Source organism: Lissotriton helveticus, chromosome 11, assembly GCF_964261635.1.
Source record: "Lissotriton helveticus chromosome 11, aLisHel1.1, whole genome shotgun sequence".
Taxonomy (NCBI): Eukaryota; Metazoa; Chordata; class Amphibia; order Caudata; family Salamandridae; genus Lissotriton; species Lissotriton helveticus.
Window position 1 is genome coordinate 1,127,097,009 of NC_136072.1, and position 14,240 is coordinate 1,127,111,248.

Genomic DNA, 14,240 nt, shown 5'->3' on the forward strand with positions numbered 1-14,240 from the left:
GGGTCAGTTTTCAGTTTTTGGGGTGCAGGGGTATTTTTAGGGTTCAGGGTCAGTTTTCAGTTTTTGGGGTACAGGGGTATTTTTAGGGTTCAGGGTCAGTTTTCAGTTTTTGGGGTACAGGGGTATTTTTAGGGTTCAGGGCTGGGTTTGGGTTTTGGGGTTCAGGGGTATTTTTAGGTTTTAGGGCTGGGTTTGGGTTTTGGGGTACAGGGGTATTTTTAACATATATATTTAAAATTAATAATTAAATATTAACATAAATAATTAAAATATTAAATATTAAAATAATAATTTATTAATTTAAAAAAATATTATTAATAATTATTTTACCATATTATTTACTTACCTATACTTACGTTGTAATGGTATGCGTTGTAATAGTACCTGCGTTGTAAATACCAGCGTTGTAATGGTATGCGTGGTAAAGGGTCATGCGTTGTAAAAAATGCGTGGTAATGGTCTGCGTGGTAAAAGTCCGCGTTGTAACGTCATATATCCGCTCTCGTGTTGTTGTCTGTTGCACTAATTCGTAATCGCATAGTATAGTTTTATAATAAAAATCATAAAGTAGTTACTCATGGTATGTGGTACATTCATATATTTCTATGTTTTAATTTGTTTTCGCTTACTTTGCATGTACCGCGGAATTGAGGGTCTGATGCAAGGCTCAAGACTCCATATTAAGACGATAGTCTGTGCATGTCTGAACTCTAGCTGTGGCATTGACAAAATGCCAACTGAAGGTCCCTGCCAAGATATGCCTGGGAAGATGCACCTTCACCCAGCCGGAGAAACAGAATTTGTACTGCATTCGCAACAATTGTATATTCTGCTATTGTATTCTGTAGAATAGGTCATGGGAACCCCAAATCTGCTAGGCGGTCCCATAAGATGCAAATTGTGACTTGTAGAAGTTTGTTCTGATTGGCGTGTTAACCTATCCTACTTTGGGACCAATCGAAATTGGGGATTCTGACACTTTGCAACATTGGGGGGTGGTACACTGACCCAAAAACAGTATAACTAGCCTAGGTTTAGCTAGAGAAATTGTCCGACTTGTCTGAATAGCTGACCTGTCACTGACCCAACGCACTCAATAGGTGACTGAATACAGAGCGCTGAGGAGCACTCTGTCCGAATTTGACCATAGACTCAAAGGTTTTACTAAACCTTAAGTGCTGGCGAAGCACTTTGCTGGGGAGTTCGCTAACCCAATCGGGGTTCAGACTGATAGCTGCAGAGAGGGTGGAGCGCAGGCGTTGCTTCCGAACTGTGGGTGTTGGTCGTGCCTTGGTGGTCCTGTCCTGATCCTAATCTGGTTTTCCTGTCCTGTCCTGGGGTGTCCATTCTGCACCTGCTGTCCCATTGATGACTGTCCTTCCGTGGGGTATTTCCTGTCCTTGACTGATCCGTGGCCAGGGTTGGTTTTCACACCTTTCTAGGTAATTATATTGCTGAGAAAACTCTATACTGCACCTTCTATTTTTTCCTGTCTTTGCTTTAATAAAGACATACCTTTGCCTACGTTAAATTTCCATGCTTTCCGCAGTCTACCTTATAAAAGTCAATGCATTTATTTCCATAGCATGTTCCTATGTTACCCTACCTTTTAGAGCACATTCTCTCCATACTGTTTTAATCATAGATGTGGTCTCTGACTTTAAGTAAATTGTTGCTATAATTTAGCATGCTCCATTTTTCCCTTTCCTATAGGTGTATAGAATTTTTCTAAGTTCTTTCCCTACCCCTGAAGTATTTTCCAGTAGTAAATGCCTAGTACGTGCATAAATTTGACCTTTATAGTTATCCATTTTCGAATTCCATTCCTGAAATCTACTTAGCATATTTTCATGTCTTTTTCCATCTCATAACTCATAAATGATTGCCCGTATATTTTTCTTATATGGTTATGTGATCTTTGTTATCTTGATCATTGATTGTCTCTTGGTTATGAATTGCTTACTTTCTGAAAATGAAATCTAGATAAAGCCTTTAAACTTTCCAGTTGTCCGTGGTCATTTTATGAATATTAAAGTTATATGAAGTTGGGTTTGTATTTTGCCTACCTTCTTACACAGCTAGCTCCCTGATCCATTGTGGTCATAGGTACCCGTAACGGTGGATTGGTAAGTCGGGTACACTAGAACTAAATAGGAAGGAATCAGGGTTACTGGTAGTAGAGTTGTAAGGTCGCCTGATTAATGTATATGGTGAATTGAAATTTATGGGCCCGAAAACTATATGGTGAAATTGTTGGTCGGGTGACCTACGATCTCTATCAGTAGAGTCCTACTGTGAGGTGCTTCTCTAGTAGTGGCAGCTAGCAGTGTAGTGATAGGATGGTGGTGTGCTGTTGAGAGGGGTGGAGAGCGGAAGCCATGGGCAGTAGTGGTGGGCTGGCAGTGAGGTAGTATGGGGTGTAAGTATGGGGGCATTGGGTTGTAGTGCTGTCTCATGCTGGAATGCCTTACAGAGGTTGGCTGTTCTGTGGAGTGCAGTATGACATGGAATAAGCCTGACAGATATTGTGATGATTCGTAGTAGCCTTGAGCTGTAAAATGGGTCTGATGATGCGACCGCAGCTACTGTGTCAATTTGAAGATCAGCACATGCGTGATTACGTCGTGCACGTGTATCATTACACATGCACACCTACAAAATGACACATGTGTCGTTTTTTAGGTCAGCCTGAGCAGTGCTTGCGCTGCTCTGCGAGGCATGCTGTATTAGAGTATGGATTTGAAGCTCCGCCCAATGACTGCCCATATTTTTCATTGGCTTGTGTCATTGTCCTTCGTAAATGCTGGCTTCTGATTCGTTAGTAGGCTTGTTAGTCCCTCCTTAGTACTGCCTTGTCTTCATTTGTAACCTCCCATGAGGACTGGCCCTTTTACTTCTGTTGTTACACAGGATACGTTATTTAGTCTGTAAGCACAATTTTCTTTAACGAGTTTTGTCCTACTGCAGGCACGACATGCGGTCCGGCAACATTCAGTGCGTCATGCGCTCTTTCACTTTCCAAGCAGCCCGGGACAATGGCGGCCGCTTCTGTGCATTGCAATCGATCTGGCATTAAGAAGAGTTTGAGCTATTGGCATTTAAAATGAAAATGCTTTTTATTTATGTGTTAATTTTCAAAACAGATAAATAAAAGGCTTTGCCATTTATAATGCCAAGAGCTTAAACTCTTGCAAACACGAGACCTATTGTATTGCAAATGCTTTTTTTTTTAACCAAACCAAGATGGACGGGTAAAACAGAAATTAACAAAGTACTGCAAAAGCGTTTTTTATAAGGCAGCCCGGCCAGCTGAAATGTTCTTATTAGGCCCCGCCCCAGCCCCCCCACCAATTAATAAAAAATAACATTTTTAAAAAGACTGTGTATGTGGGGCAAGGTGGAGCGGGTGGGGAAAGCAATGGTTAGTGGGCAGTGGAGGGAAAAGGCAGCACACGAGAGTGAGCAACACAGAGGAAAGCACAAGCGAGAAAACAACACAAGGAAGAAGGGGAGAAAGGGAGCTTCGAGTCACACAAGAGAGAGGTTGAAGCACAGGAGACAGCAACATGGAGTGTGGAGCGGGCATTTGGCAAGGGAAGAAGCACACAATGGAGTCAGCTGGAAAACACAGGCACTCTCATGGAGTGCCTAAGCAGTAATCTAAAAGTTAGCAGTGGAAGGAGAGAAGCCAGATAGACAGAGAGGTGGTAAATGGACTATGCTCCAGGGGCGGGACAAACACAAGATGGACAGGCTGGGACAAAGAAAGCCATCCAATAAGAAGTAAGCAAACAAGAGTGACAATAAAGCCAACCAATTATAAGCAATAGGCAGGCTGTAAACCCTTGCCAATTCTCTGTAAATCCACAGTGGGTCTTTTGCAACCAGACAGCTTGCTTGGGAGTTCACACTCTGTAAAGAGGAGCAAGGTCAAAGGTCACCTTTTTACAAACAGGAAGGACGCGACAGAACCTCTCACCTAGTTATAAGTTGTTGGTTAAGATCTTTTTACTATCTCCTAGGACCAACATTCGATCTGAATGTAATGTCTCTTCGGAGCCAATGTTGTGTGACATGTCGGACAGCACATGAAACGCCTTACAGTTCAAGTGATCTTGCCCCACCCTGGCTGTAAGCTCAGAAAGACATCTCTAATAGCACAAGAGACATCTAATGTGCAAGAAATGGCATTCACGTGCAGGCCTCATAGAGAGTGAGATGACACGTGCAGGGGATATATCATACCAGGGAGTCCACCTCATAGAGATTGAGATGACACGTGCAGAGGATATCGGGGAGACCTCTTTATGCAGAGTGAGATGACACGTGCAAGGGATATCGGGGAGTCCTCTTTATGCAGAGTGAGATGACACGTGCAAGGGATATCAGGGAGTCCTCTTTATGCAGAGTGAGATGACACGTGCAAGGGATATCGGGGAGTCCTCTTTATGCAGAGTGGGATGACACGTGCAAGGGATATCGGGGAGTCCTCTTTATGCAGAGTGGGATGACACGTGCAAGGGATATCGGGGAGTCCTCTTTATGCAGAGTGAGATGACACGTGCAAGGGATATCAGGGAGTCCTCTTTATACAGAGTGAGATGACACGTGCAAGGGATATCGGGGAGTCCTCTTTATGCAGAGTGGGATGACACGTGCAAGGGATATCGGGGAGTCCTCTTTATGCAGAGTGGGATGACACGTGCAAGGGATATCGGGGAGTCCTCTTTATGCAGAGTGAGATGACACGTGCAAGGGATATCAGGGAGTCCTCTTTATACAGAGTGAGATGACACGTGCCAGGGATATCGGGGAGTCCTCTTTATGCAGAGTGAGATGACACGTGCAAGGGATATCGGGGAGTCCTCTTTATGCAGAGTGGGATGACACGTGCAAGGGATATCGGGGAGTCCTCTTTATGCAGAGTGGGATGACACGTGCAAGGGATATCGGGGAGTCCTCTTTATGCAGAGTGAGATGACACGTGCAAGGGATATCAGGGAGTCCTCTTTATACAGAGTGAGATGACACGTGCAAGGGATATCAGGGAGTCCTCTTTATACAGAGTGAGATGACACGTGCAAGGGATATCAGGGAGTCCTTTATGCAGAGTGAGATGACACGAGCAAGGGATATCAGGGAGTCCTCTTTATGCAGAGTGAGATGACACGAGCAAGGGATATCAGGGAGTCCTCTTTATGCAGAGTGAGATGGGACGTGCCAGGGATATCAGGGAGTCCTCTTTATGCAGAGTGAGATGACACGTGCCAGGGATATCAGGGAGTCCTCTTTATAGAGAGTGAGATGACACGTGCAGGTGATATCAGGGAGTCCTCTTTATGCAGAGTGATTTGACAAGTGCAAGGGATATCAGGGAGCCCTCTTTATGCAGAGTGAGATGACACGTGCAGGGGATATCAGGGAGGCCTCTTTATGCAGAGTGAGATGGCACGTGCAGGGGATATCAGGGAGTCCTCTTTATGCAGACTGAGATGACACGAGCAAGGGATATCAGGGAGTCCTCTTTATGCAGAGTGAGATGGCACGTGCAGGGGATATCAGGGAGTCCTCTTTATGCAGAGTGAGATGACACGTGCAGGAGATATCAGGGAGTCCACCTCATAGAGAGTGAGATGACACGTGCAAGGGATATCAGGGAGTCCTCTTTAAGCAGAGTGGGATAACACGAGCAGGGGATATCAGGGAGTCCTTTATGCAGAGTGAGATGACACGTGCCAGGGATATCAGGGAGTCCTTTATGCAGAGTGAGATGACACGTGCAAGGGATATCAGGGAGTCCTCTTTATGCAGAGTGAGATAACACGTGCAAGGGATATCAGGGAGTCCTTTATGCAGAGTGAGATGACACGTACCAGGGATATCAGGGAGTCCTCTTTATGCAGAGTGAGATGACACGTGCAGGTGATATCAGGAAGTCCTTTATGCAGAGTGAGATGACACGTGCAAGGGATATCAGGGGGTCCTCTTTATACAGAGTGCGATAACACGAGCAGGGGATATCAGGGAGTCTTTTATGCAGAGTGAGATGACACGTGCCAGGGATATCAGGGAGTCCTCTTTATGCAGACTGAGATGACACGAGCAGGGGATATCAGGGAGTCCTCTTTATGCAGAGTGAGATGACACGAGCAGGGGATATCAGGGAGCCTCTTTATGCAGAGTGAGATGACACGAGCAGGGGATAACAGGGAGTCCTTTATGCAGAGTGAGATGACACGTGCCAGGGATATCAGGGAGTCCTTTATGCAGAGTGAGATGACACGTGCCAGGGATATCAGGGAGTCCTCTTTATGCAGACTGAGATGACACGTGCAGGGGATATCAGGGAGTGCACCTCGTAGAGAGTGAGATGACACGTGCCAGGGATATCAGGGAGTCCTCTTTATGCAGAGTGAGATGACGCGTGCAAGGGATATCAGGGAGTCCTCTATGCAGAGTGAGATGACGCGTGCAAGGGATATCAGGGAGTCCTCTTTATGCAGAGTGAGATGGCACGTGCAAGGGATATCAGGGAGTGCACCTCATAGAGAGTGAGATGACACGTGCAAGGGATATCAGGGAGTCCTCTTTATGCAGAGTGAGATGACACTTGCAGGCGATATCGGGGAGTGCACCTCATAGAGAGTGAGATGACATGTGCAGAGGATTTCAGGGAGTCCTCTTTATGCAGAGTGAGATGACACGTGCCAGGGATATCAGGGAGTCCTCTTTATGCAGAGTGAGATGACACGTGCAAGGGATATCAGGGAGTCCTCTTTATAAAGAGTGAGATGACACGTGCAAGGGATATCAGGGAGTCCTCTTTATAAAGAGTGAGATGACACGTGCAAGAGATATCAGGGAGTCCTCTTTATGCAGAGTGAGATGACACGTGCAAGGGATATCAGGGAGTCCTCTTTATGCAGAGTGAGATGACACGTGCCAGGGATATCAGGGAGTCCTCTTTATGCAGAGTGAGATGGCGCGTGCAGGGGATATCAGGGAGTCCTCTTTATGCAGAGTGAGATGACACGTGCCAGGGATATCAGGGAGTCCTCTTTATGCAGAGTGAGATGACACGTGCAAAGGATATCAGGGAGTCCTCTTTATGCAGAGTGAGATGACACGTGCAAGGGATATCAGGGAGTCCTCTTTATGCAGAGTGAGATGACACGGGCAAGGGATATCAGGGAGTCCTCTTTATGCAGAGTGAGATGACACGTGCAGGGGATATCAGGGAGTCGTCTTTATACAGAGTGAGATGACACGTGCAAGGGATATCAGGGAGTCCTTTATGCAGAGTGAGATGACACGCGCAAGGGATATCAGGGAGTCCTTTATGCAGAGTGAGATGACACGTGTAAGGGATATCAGGGAGTCCTTTCTGCAGAGTGAGATGACACGTGCAAGGGATATCAGGGAGTCCTTTATGCAGAGTGAGATGACACGAGCCAGGGATATCAGGGAGTCCTCTTTATGCAGAGTGAGATAACACGTGCAGGTGATATCAGGGAGTCCTCTTTATGCAGAGTGAGATGACGCGTGCAAGGAATATCAGGGAGTCCTCTTTATGCAGAGTGAGATGACATGTGCAAGGGATATCAGGGAGTCCTCTTTATGCAGAGTGAGATGACACGTGCAAGGGATATCAGGGAGTCCTCTTTATGCAGAGTGAGATTACACGTGCAAGGGATATCAGGGAGTCCTTTATGCAGAGTGAGATTTATTTATTTTATTTATTTATTTATTTATGAAATTTGATAAAGCGCGAACAAATGCCCGTGGGCGTCTCGGCGCTGCGACCTCTGCATCACATTCTCCACTGGCTGTGTATGATCTAAGGTATTACTGGTTGAACAGCCAGGTTTTTAGCTGTTTACGAAAGGACCAAAGAGAGGGGCTGGTCCGAATTGACTGAGGTAGGGTATTCCACTATTTTGGGGCCGAGACCAGGAACCGACGGTCTCCCAAGGAGACAGTCTTGGTACGAGGCACCACTAGGTCATTGAGAGTAGGGGATCGCAGTACCCTAGGTGGACGGTAGAGGATCAGCTGGTCTTTGAGGAACTGAGGTCCTTGTTTATGCAATGCCTTGTATACAATACAGAGAGTTTTGAACTTAACCCTGCTTCTGATTAGAAGCCAATGAAGTTTTCTGATAGTATCTGTGGCAGACTTATGTTTGGGAATTCTGGCGAGTAGTCTTGCTGCCGCGTTTTGTATTGTTTGCATCTTGTTGAATACCCTGATCTGGGCATCAGCAAAAAGACCATTACAATAGTCCAAAGTGGACAGCACTAGAGAGCTTACCAGAGTTTTCCCGGCACTTTCAGGAAGGAAGGGGATGATTTTCCTTATTAAGCGTAGTTTATGAAACGCCGAGGATGCTACTTGGTTGGCGTGGGCGACGAAGTTGAGCTGGTTGTCAAAAACAACTCCCAAATGCCTTACCTTGGAGGTGGGTTTAGGCAGGGTTCCGAAAGACGCAGGCCACCAAGCGGGAGACCAGCTTGGTGTAAGTTGTCCAAAAATGACAACCTCCGTCTTATCGGAATTGAGTTTTAGACAATTGGAGGTCATCCAGTTTCCAATTGCTAACAAACATGACACGTACAGGGGATATCAGGGAGTCCTCTTTATGCAGAGTGAGATGACACGTGCAAGGGATATCAGGGAGTCCTCTTTATGCAGAGTGAGATGACACGTGCAAGGGATATCAGGGAGTCCTCTTTATGCAGAGTGAGATGACACGTGCAAGGGATATCAGGGAGTCCTCTTTATGCAGAGTGAGATGACACGTGCAACGGGATATCAGGGAGTCCTTTATGCAGAGTGAGATGACACGTGCAAGGGATATCAGGGAGTCCTTTATGCAGAGTGAGATAACACGTGCAAGGGATATCAGGGAGTCCTTTATGCAGAGTGAGATGACACGTACAGGGGATATCAGGGAGTCCTCTTTATGCAGAGTGAGATGACACGTGGAAGGGATATCAGGGAGTCCTCTTTATGCAGAGTGAGATTACACATGCAAGGGATATCAGGGTGTCCTTTATGCAGAGTGAGATGACACGTGCAAGGGATATCAGGGAGTCCTTTATGCAGAGTGAGATGACACGTACAGGGGATATCAGGGAGTCCTCTTTATGCAGAGTGAGATGACACGTGCAAGGGATATCAGGGAGTACTCTTTATGCAGAGTGAGATGACACGTGCAAGGGATATCAGGGAGTCCTCTTTATGCAGAGTGAGATGACATGTGCAGGGGATATCGGGGAGTCCTCTTTATGCAGAGTGAAATGACACGTGCAAGGGATTTCAGGGAGTCCTCTTTATACAGAGTGAGATGACGCGTGCAAGGGATATCAGGGAGTCCTCTTTATGCAGAGTGAGATGACACGTGCAAGGGATATCAGGGAGTCCTCTTTATACAGAGTGAGATGACATGTTAAAGGGATATCAGGGAGTCCTCTTTATGCAGAGTGAGATGACACGTGCAAGGGTTATCAGGGAGTCCTCTTTATGCAGAGTGAGATGACATGTTCAAGGGATATCAGGGAGTCCTCTTCATGCAGAGTGAGATGACACGTGCAAGGGTTATCAGGGAGTCCTCTTTATGCAGAGTGAGATGACACGTGCAAGGGATATCAAAGAGTCCTCTTTATGCAGAGTGAGATGACACGTGCAGGCGATATCAGGGAGTCCCCCTCATAGAGAGTGACACGTGCAAGGGATTTCAGGGAGTCCTTTATGCAGAGTGAGATGACTTGCTGGTCTGGAGACATCAGTCCGCGTTGCATTATGGGGAGCACACTTCCTACATTACATCAGTCTCAGTGTGAGCGAGTATCAACCACGTGTGTGGACAGAAAGCCTGACCTCCCTCCCCCCCGTACATCCCTCCCCACCCCCCAGGCAGGGGGCAGCCCCGCCCGCCCAGCTCACTCACAGGCGGTCTGCAGTTCCCCCCACTCGTCCAATGAGAGAGCCGGGAGCATGAATGCTGGCCTCTGATTGGCTGCCTGTCCTCTGCTGTGTATCATACCACAGAATAACACCTTATCTGCTTCCCCCGGGACAGGCTCCTGCGCTCCAACTGGTGGGGCAGCACCCTAGGCTGGCATCCCAAGACTGGTACTCCACCATCCCTGCACGTGGCACCAACCCCGCAGGACTCTGATTGGCTCTTCAGCCTCCCTTCCGACTGGCTCCTTACTTGTGTAGACTGGCACCGCACCCTGTCAAGCACAAAACACTCCCACCTCCGACTGGCACTCACAGACTGCCACTTTTATGCCCACCTCTCTTACCAATCACCTCCCGAGACTGGCAGTCCACCCAGACTCCCAAGTACCCACCGCAGGCTGACACCACTCCCCTAGGCTGGCATTCTGTAGATTGGCACCCCTTAATCTCCACACTGGTGCCCTCTCGCAGAGGCTATTTCCCAAAAACCTACTCAGACTGGCATACACCCGCCCTTCACAAAACACTCCCAAAAATCTCGCACGGTTCTTCACCTCACTCCCCTTACCAAGACTGGCACACTGGCAACCACCCCCCTACAGAGGTATTATTTCCCTTTGTCCTTGTCACAAATCGCACACCTGGCATTCCATCTCACCAGCACCCACCCAGACTGGTATGTCACTAGACTAACACCAACCTAGACTGCCCTCAGACTGGCACACTCTTCCCAGGCTGGCAGTCACCCCAGACTCCCCGCGACAAGTATGCATTAACTGCCCCCCCTCCCAACAGGTTGACATCCATCCTCCTGACTGTCATGCCCCCCCACCCCGCCCCCTAGGTGGCACCTTTCTAAGTGCACATTTCCCCAGGGTGGCACACGCTCCCATCAGAAAGGCAATGCGGCGCTGATATCCATAAAACCCTCCCTGGCTGGCAGCTACTTCCTCAGACAGTCACTTCCCAAGACTGGCACTCCCACCAGATGGTGCCCATTGCCTAGACGGGCACTCTCACAGGTTGTCCTGCTCCCCAGAGTGGGCACTGCGGGTTCTCTGCAAACCTTCCTATTCTTCCGCAGGCAGGCACTCGTCCAAGCTGGCATGCGTCCAGAATGCCAAGAATTCGCCCTGATCCTATTAGCATCAGCAATGGCACCCACTAACTCGGACTAATAGCCACAGCTCCTCACGGGCATTTTCAAAATGGAGCTCTGCCCATAACTGCCCTTCCCCGAGGACAGGTACTGCCCTTAGCTGGCACTCCCACAGAGCGGAATACCCACTTCAGCGAGGCAGATGCGCAGCCTGGCATGCCCCCTGACGAATGCCCACGACTGGCACCGCCTATACGCCCATGTTGGGTTGTTAACCAGACTGGCATCCCTTGCCCTCGAAACTGGCATGGCCCTGAGAAGCAGTGTCGTAAAAGCACACCCAGCCCTTGAAGCCAGTCACGAGCAGCTTGACTTTGCAGAGGTGCCCTCCTCAAATGCATTCATTCATCTACCACAGAGCCGTAATTAATCATTCATTCTTTAATGCAACAATCATGCATTATTTCATGCATACCCTCGAAGATTCATTCATTCATACACGCAGTGACCCGTGCATTTCTTTATTCATGCATTCAGTCAATCCGTTCATCCATTCATTCAGGAAGTCAATAACTGAATGTTCCATCCAATGGTGCCTTCATTCAAGCAGGTGATTGTTTACGTGTTCTGCCATTCATTCAATCACCCATGCATTATTTATCCATGCATTCAATAATTCCCTTGTTCGTTCGTGAATTCAATCATTGGCACATGCGTGCACTTAACAATTATTCCAAGCAGTTCTTTATGTATGCGTGTGATCGTCCATTCATTTATTGGTGCATGATTTCATTTACGCATTCAATCATTCGCTTATTCGCTCATGAATTCAGCCAGTCATCCATGCAGTCACTCATTCTTCAGCGGGGTTGTAGAACCATTCATTCAGTCATGGGTGCATGCTCTCATGTACCCATGCATGTGGTCGTTAAGGCACTCCTGGGTGGATGAATGGATGGCTCTCTCTCCTGTCGGCGGTGCCACGAGACTAGGAGGTTGGCATTGATTCCTGGAATGCCCCTTCTCCCCCGCCCAACTTCCCAAGCCACCTTTAGGCACTAGACTATCACATCTGCATAACACAGTCTATTTATAGGACAATTGGGGTGTGCAACACTGCTGGTGCACCACACCCCACACAGCTGCCAATCGGAAGGCACAACAGCCGACCCGGGGAGCCCGGCGCGAGGACCTGCCGGGTGGCAACATCCGGCTGGCACGCCCTCCACCGGCAGCAGGTTCCACGGCATCCTTGTAACGCAGCTCAACCTGCCGGTCACGTATTCCCCGGTAGCTCAGAGGGTTAACGCGCCTACATCCAATCTATGCAAACAGCAGGTCAAAGGTTCAAGTCTCTGTAAGACGTGCCAGGGGTTACACCTGCCACCCGACTGTCGCTGCCCAGCCATGCCGACGTGGGGGGCATCTATCTGCCCATAGCTAAATATCCAGTTTTACGGCTTCCTATAGCGCCTAACATAGCGTTCGCGCAGGTGACAAGAACTCCCGCTTTGGTAAAATAGGCAACACAGAGGTAACGCAGCGTGCCCAGGATCACACCTTTGACAGGAGCTGGGAATTCTGCACCGTTTGCAACCAAGTCAGACCAAAGTCCAGAGTCAGGGGAAAAAACATGTTTACAACTGAGTGTGTCTGGGTGTCTGGGTGTGTGGGGGGAGGGTTGTTTAGGAAGACTTTACAGTGGATAGATAGGGTGAGACACAAGAAATGCTTTCACACAAACTGGCCACGGAAAAATGCACGTCTGGAGTCACTGGAACAACAACGCAGTGCAAACAACCACGGGGGAGCAGGGCACTGCCAGCTGAGCGAGTGGCATGCTGCCAAGGGACAGGTGTGTGTGTGTGACTAGGGGAGCAAGTACACCAGGGACAGGAAGGACACCCACAAGAGAGCTGTGCATGCAGGGAAAGGGTGGTGGTGGCGACAGCCTGCGGGTGGTACAGGGGACGGGGGCACTGGGCACCCGCTGAGAGGTGTGTGGATGTAACCCGGACGGTGCAGACAATCACGGAAGTGATGTGTGTGCAGGCAATCAAGCAGCACCGAGCGCAGTTAAACACTGCAATACAAGTGACTACATGTGGCGAGACTGTGCTATCATGCACACGCCTTGCATTTACTTTGTCAATACCTGTCTGGGCTGTGCTGTCAGTAAAGCGCCTTGTCGTGCACTGTGCATTGCACTGGGCGCTGCAGACAATCACGGAAGTGTTGTAACTGTCAAACGTGCAGGACGGGGTCACTTACCTGCCAGAATGGCCTTGCCAGGGTGGGTCAGCTTCGCCTTCCCGGCGGGGGCGGCGGCGGCTGCCAGGCGGCGGGGGCTGGGTGGCAGCGCGGTGCCCGGGGCTGGCAGCATGATGCAAGGGAGGGAGGGAGGGTGCGATCCCGGCCGGAGTCTGCCAGGAACTGAGCAGGGAGAGAGGGACAGGCAAGAGAGGGGTGTGAGAGGCAGGGGAGGGGGAGACAGGGGGGAGGGACACAAGGTGAGCGAGGTGGGGGGACAGTCACATCTGGAGGAGAGAGGAGGACGAGAGGGAGACGTGGAGGGAAGGAGAGAGGAGGGGGAGGACCTACAGGAGGAGGTGGGCGGGGCAGCGTGGGGGGCGTGAATGGGAGGAGAGAGGAGGGGCAGAGTCTGGGGGCAGGACAGGGAGGGAAGAGTGAGTGAAAGAGGGCGGGCAGAATCTGGAGGGAGTGCCCGAGTGATGGAAGGGGGCGTGCCAGAGCCGAGGGGAGGGACCCTGGGCGGGAAGGCAGGGGGGACACGTCAGGGCTGGAGGCACCAGGGGGAGGGATGCAGGAGGCACGAGGGGAAGGGAGGGATGCACGAAAGAAACATAAAACAAACTCCTTTATTGTTCATTGGATGACAAGGCAGCCGGGACGGTCTGCCACATTAAAGGCCCGGATCACAGGCGCATTAAAGGCCCCGGCAGCGGTAATCTCACCTTCCATCCGAAGGGAAGGCCCTGTTGCTTTTGGTGACGTGTTTAGACATGTTGTGTTTAGACATGTTTAATGCCCTTTCTGCTATTTCTAGTCAGTCTCAGAGCTTCTGTTTTTTTCTGAAAGGCTTCTCCGGAGTCCAGAGGAACCGAATGGCTCAAGGAGAACGGGCATCTTTTCCCCGCAATTTTCCACACACCTG

General features: G+C 49.2%; 1 protein-coding gene across 1 annotated transcript in view; it reads right to left on the minus strand.

Annotated features, from left to right (window-relative positions):
* The window catches only part of SLC25A1 (solute carrier family 25 member 1), a 163,658-nt gene extending 150,015 nt beyond the window's left edge, over positions 1 to 13,643 (minus strand). Inside the window, exon 1 of the mRNA XM_078667857.1 lies at positions 13,337 to 13,643. Within this exon, the coding sequence (XP_078523983.1) occupies positions 13,337 to 13,448 (112 nt within the window). The 5' untranslated portion in view covers positions 13,449 to 13,643. The remainder of the gene's footprint in view (positions 1 to 13,336) is intronic.
* Positions 13,644 to 14,240: the final 597 nt, after the last annotated feature.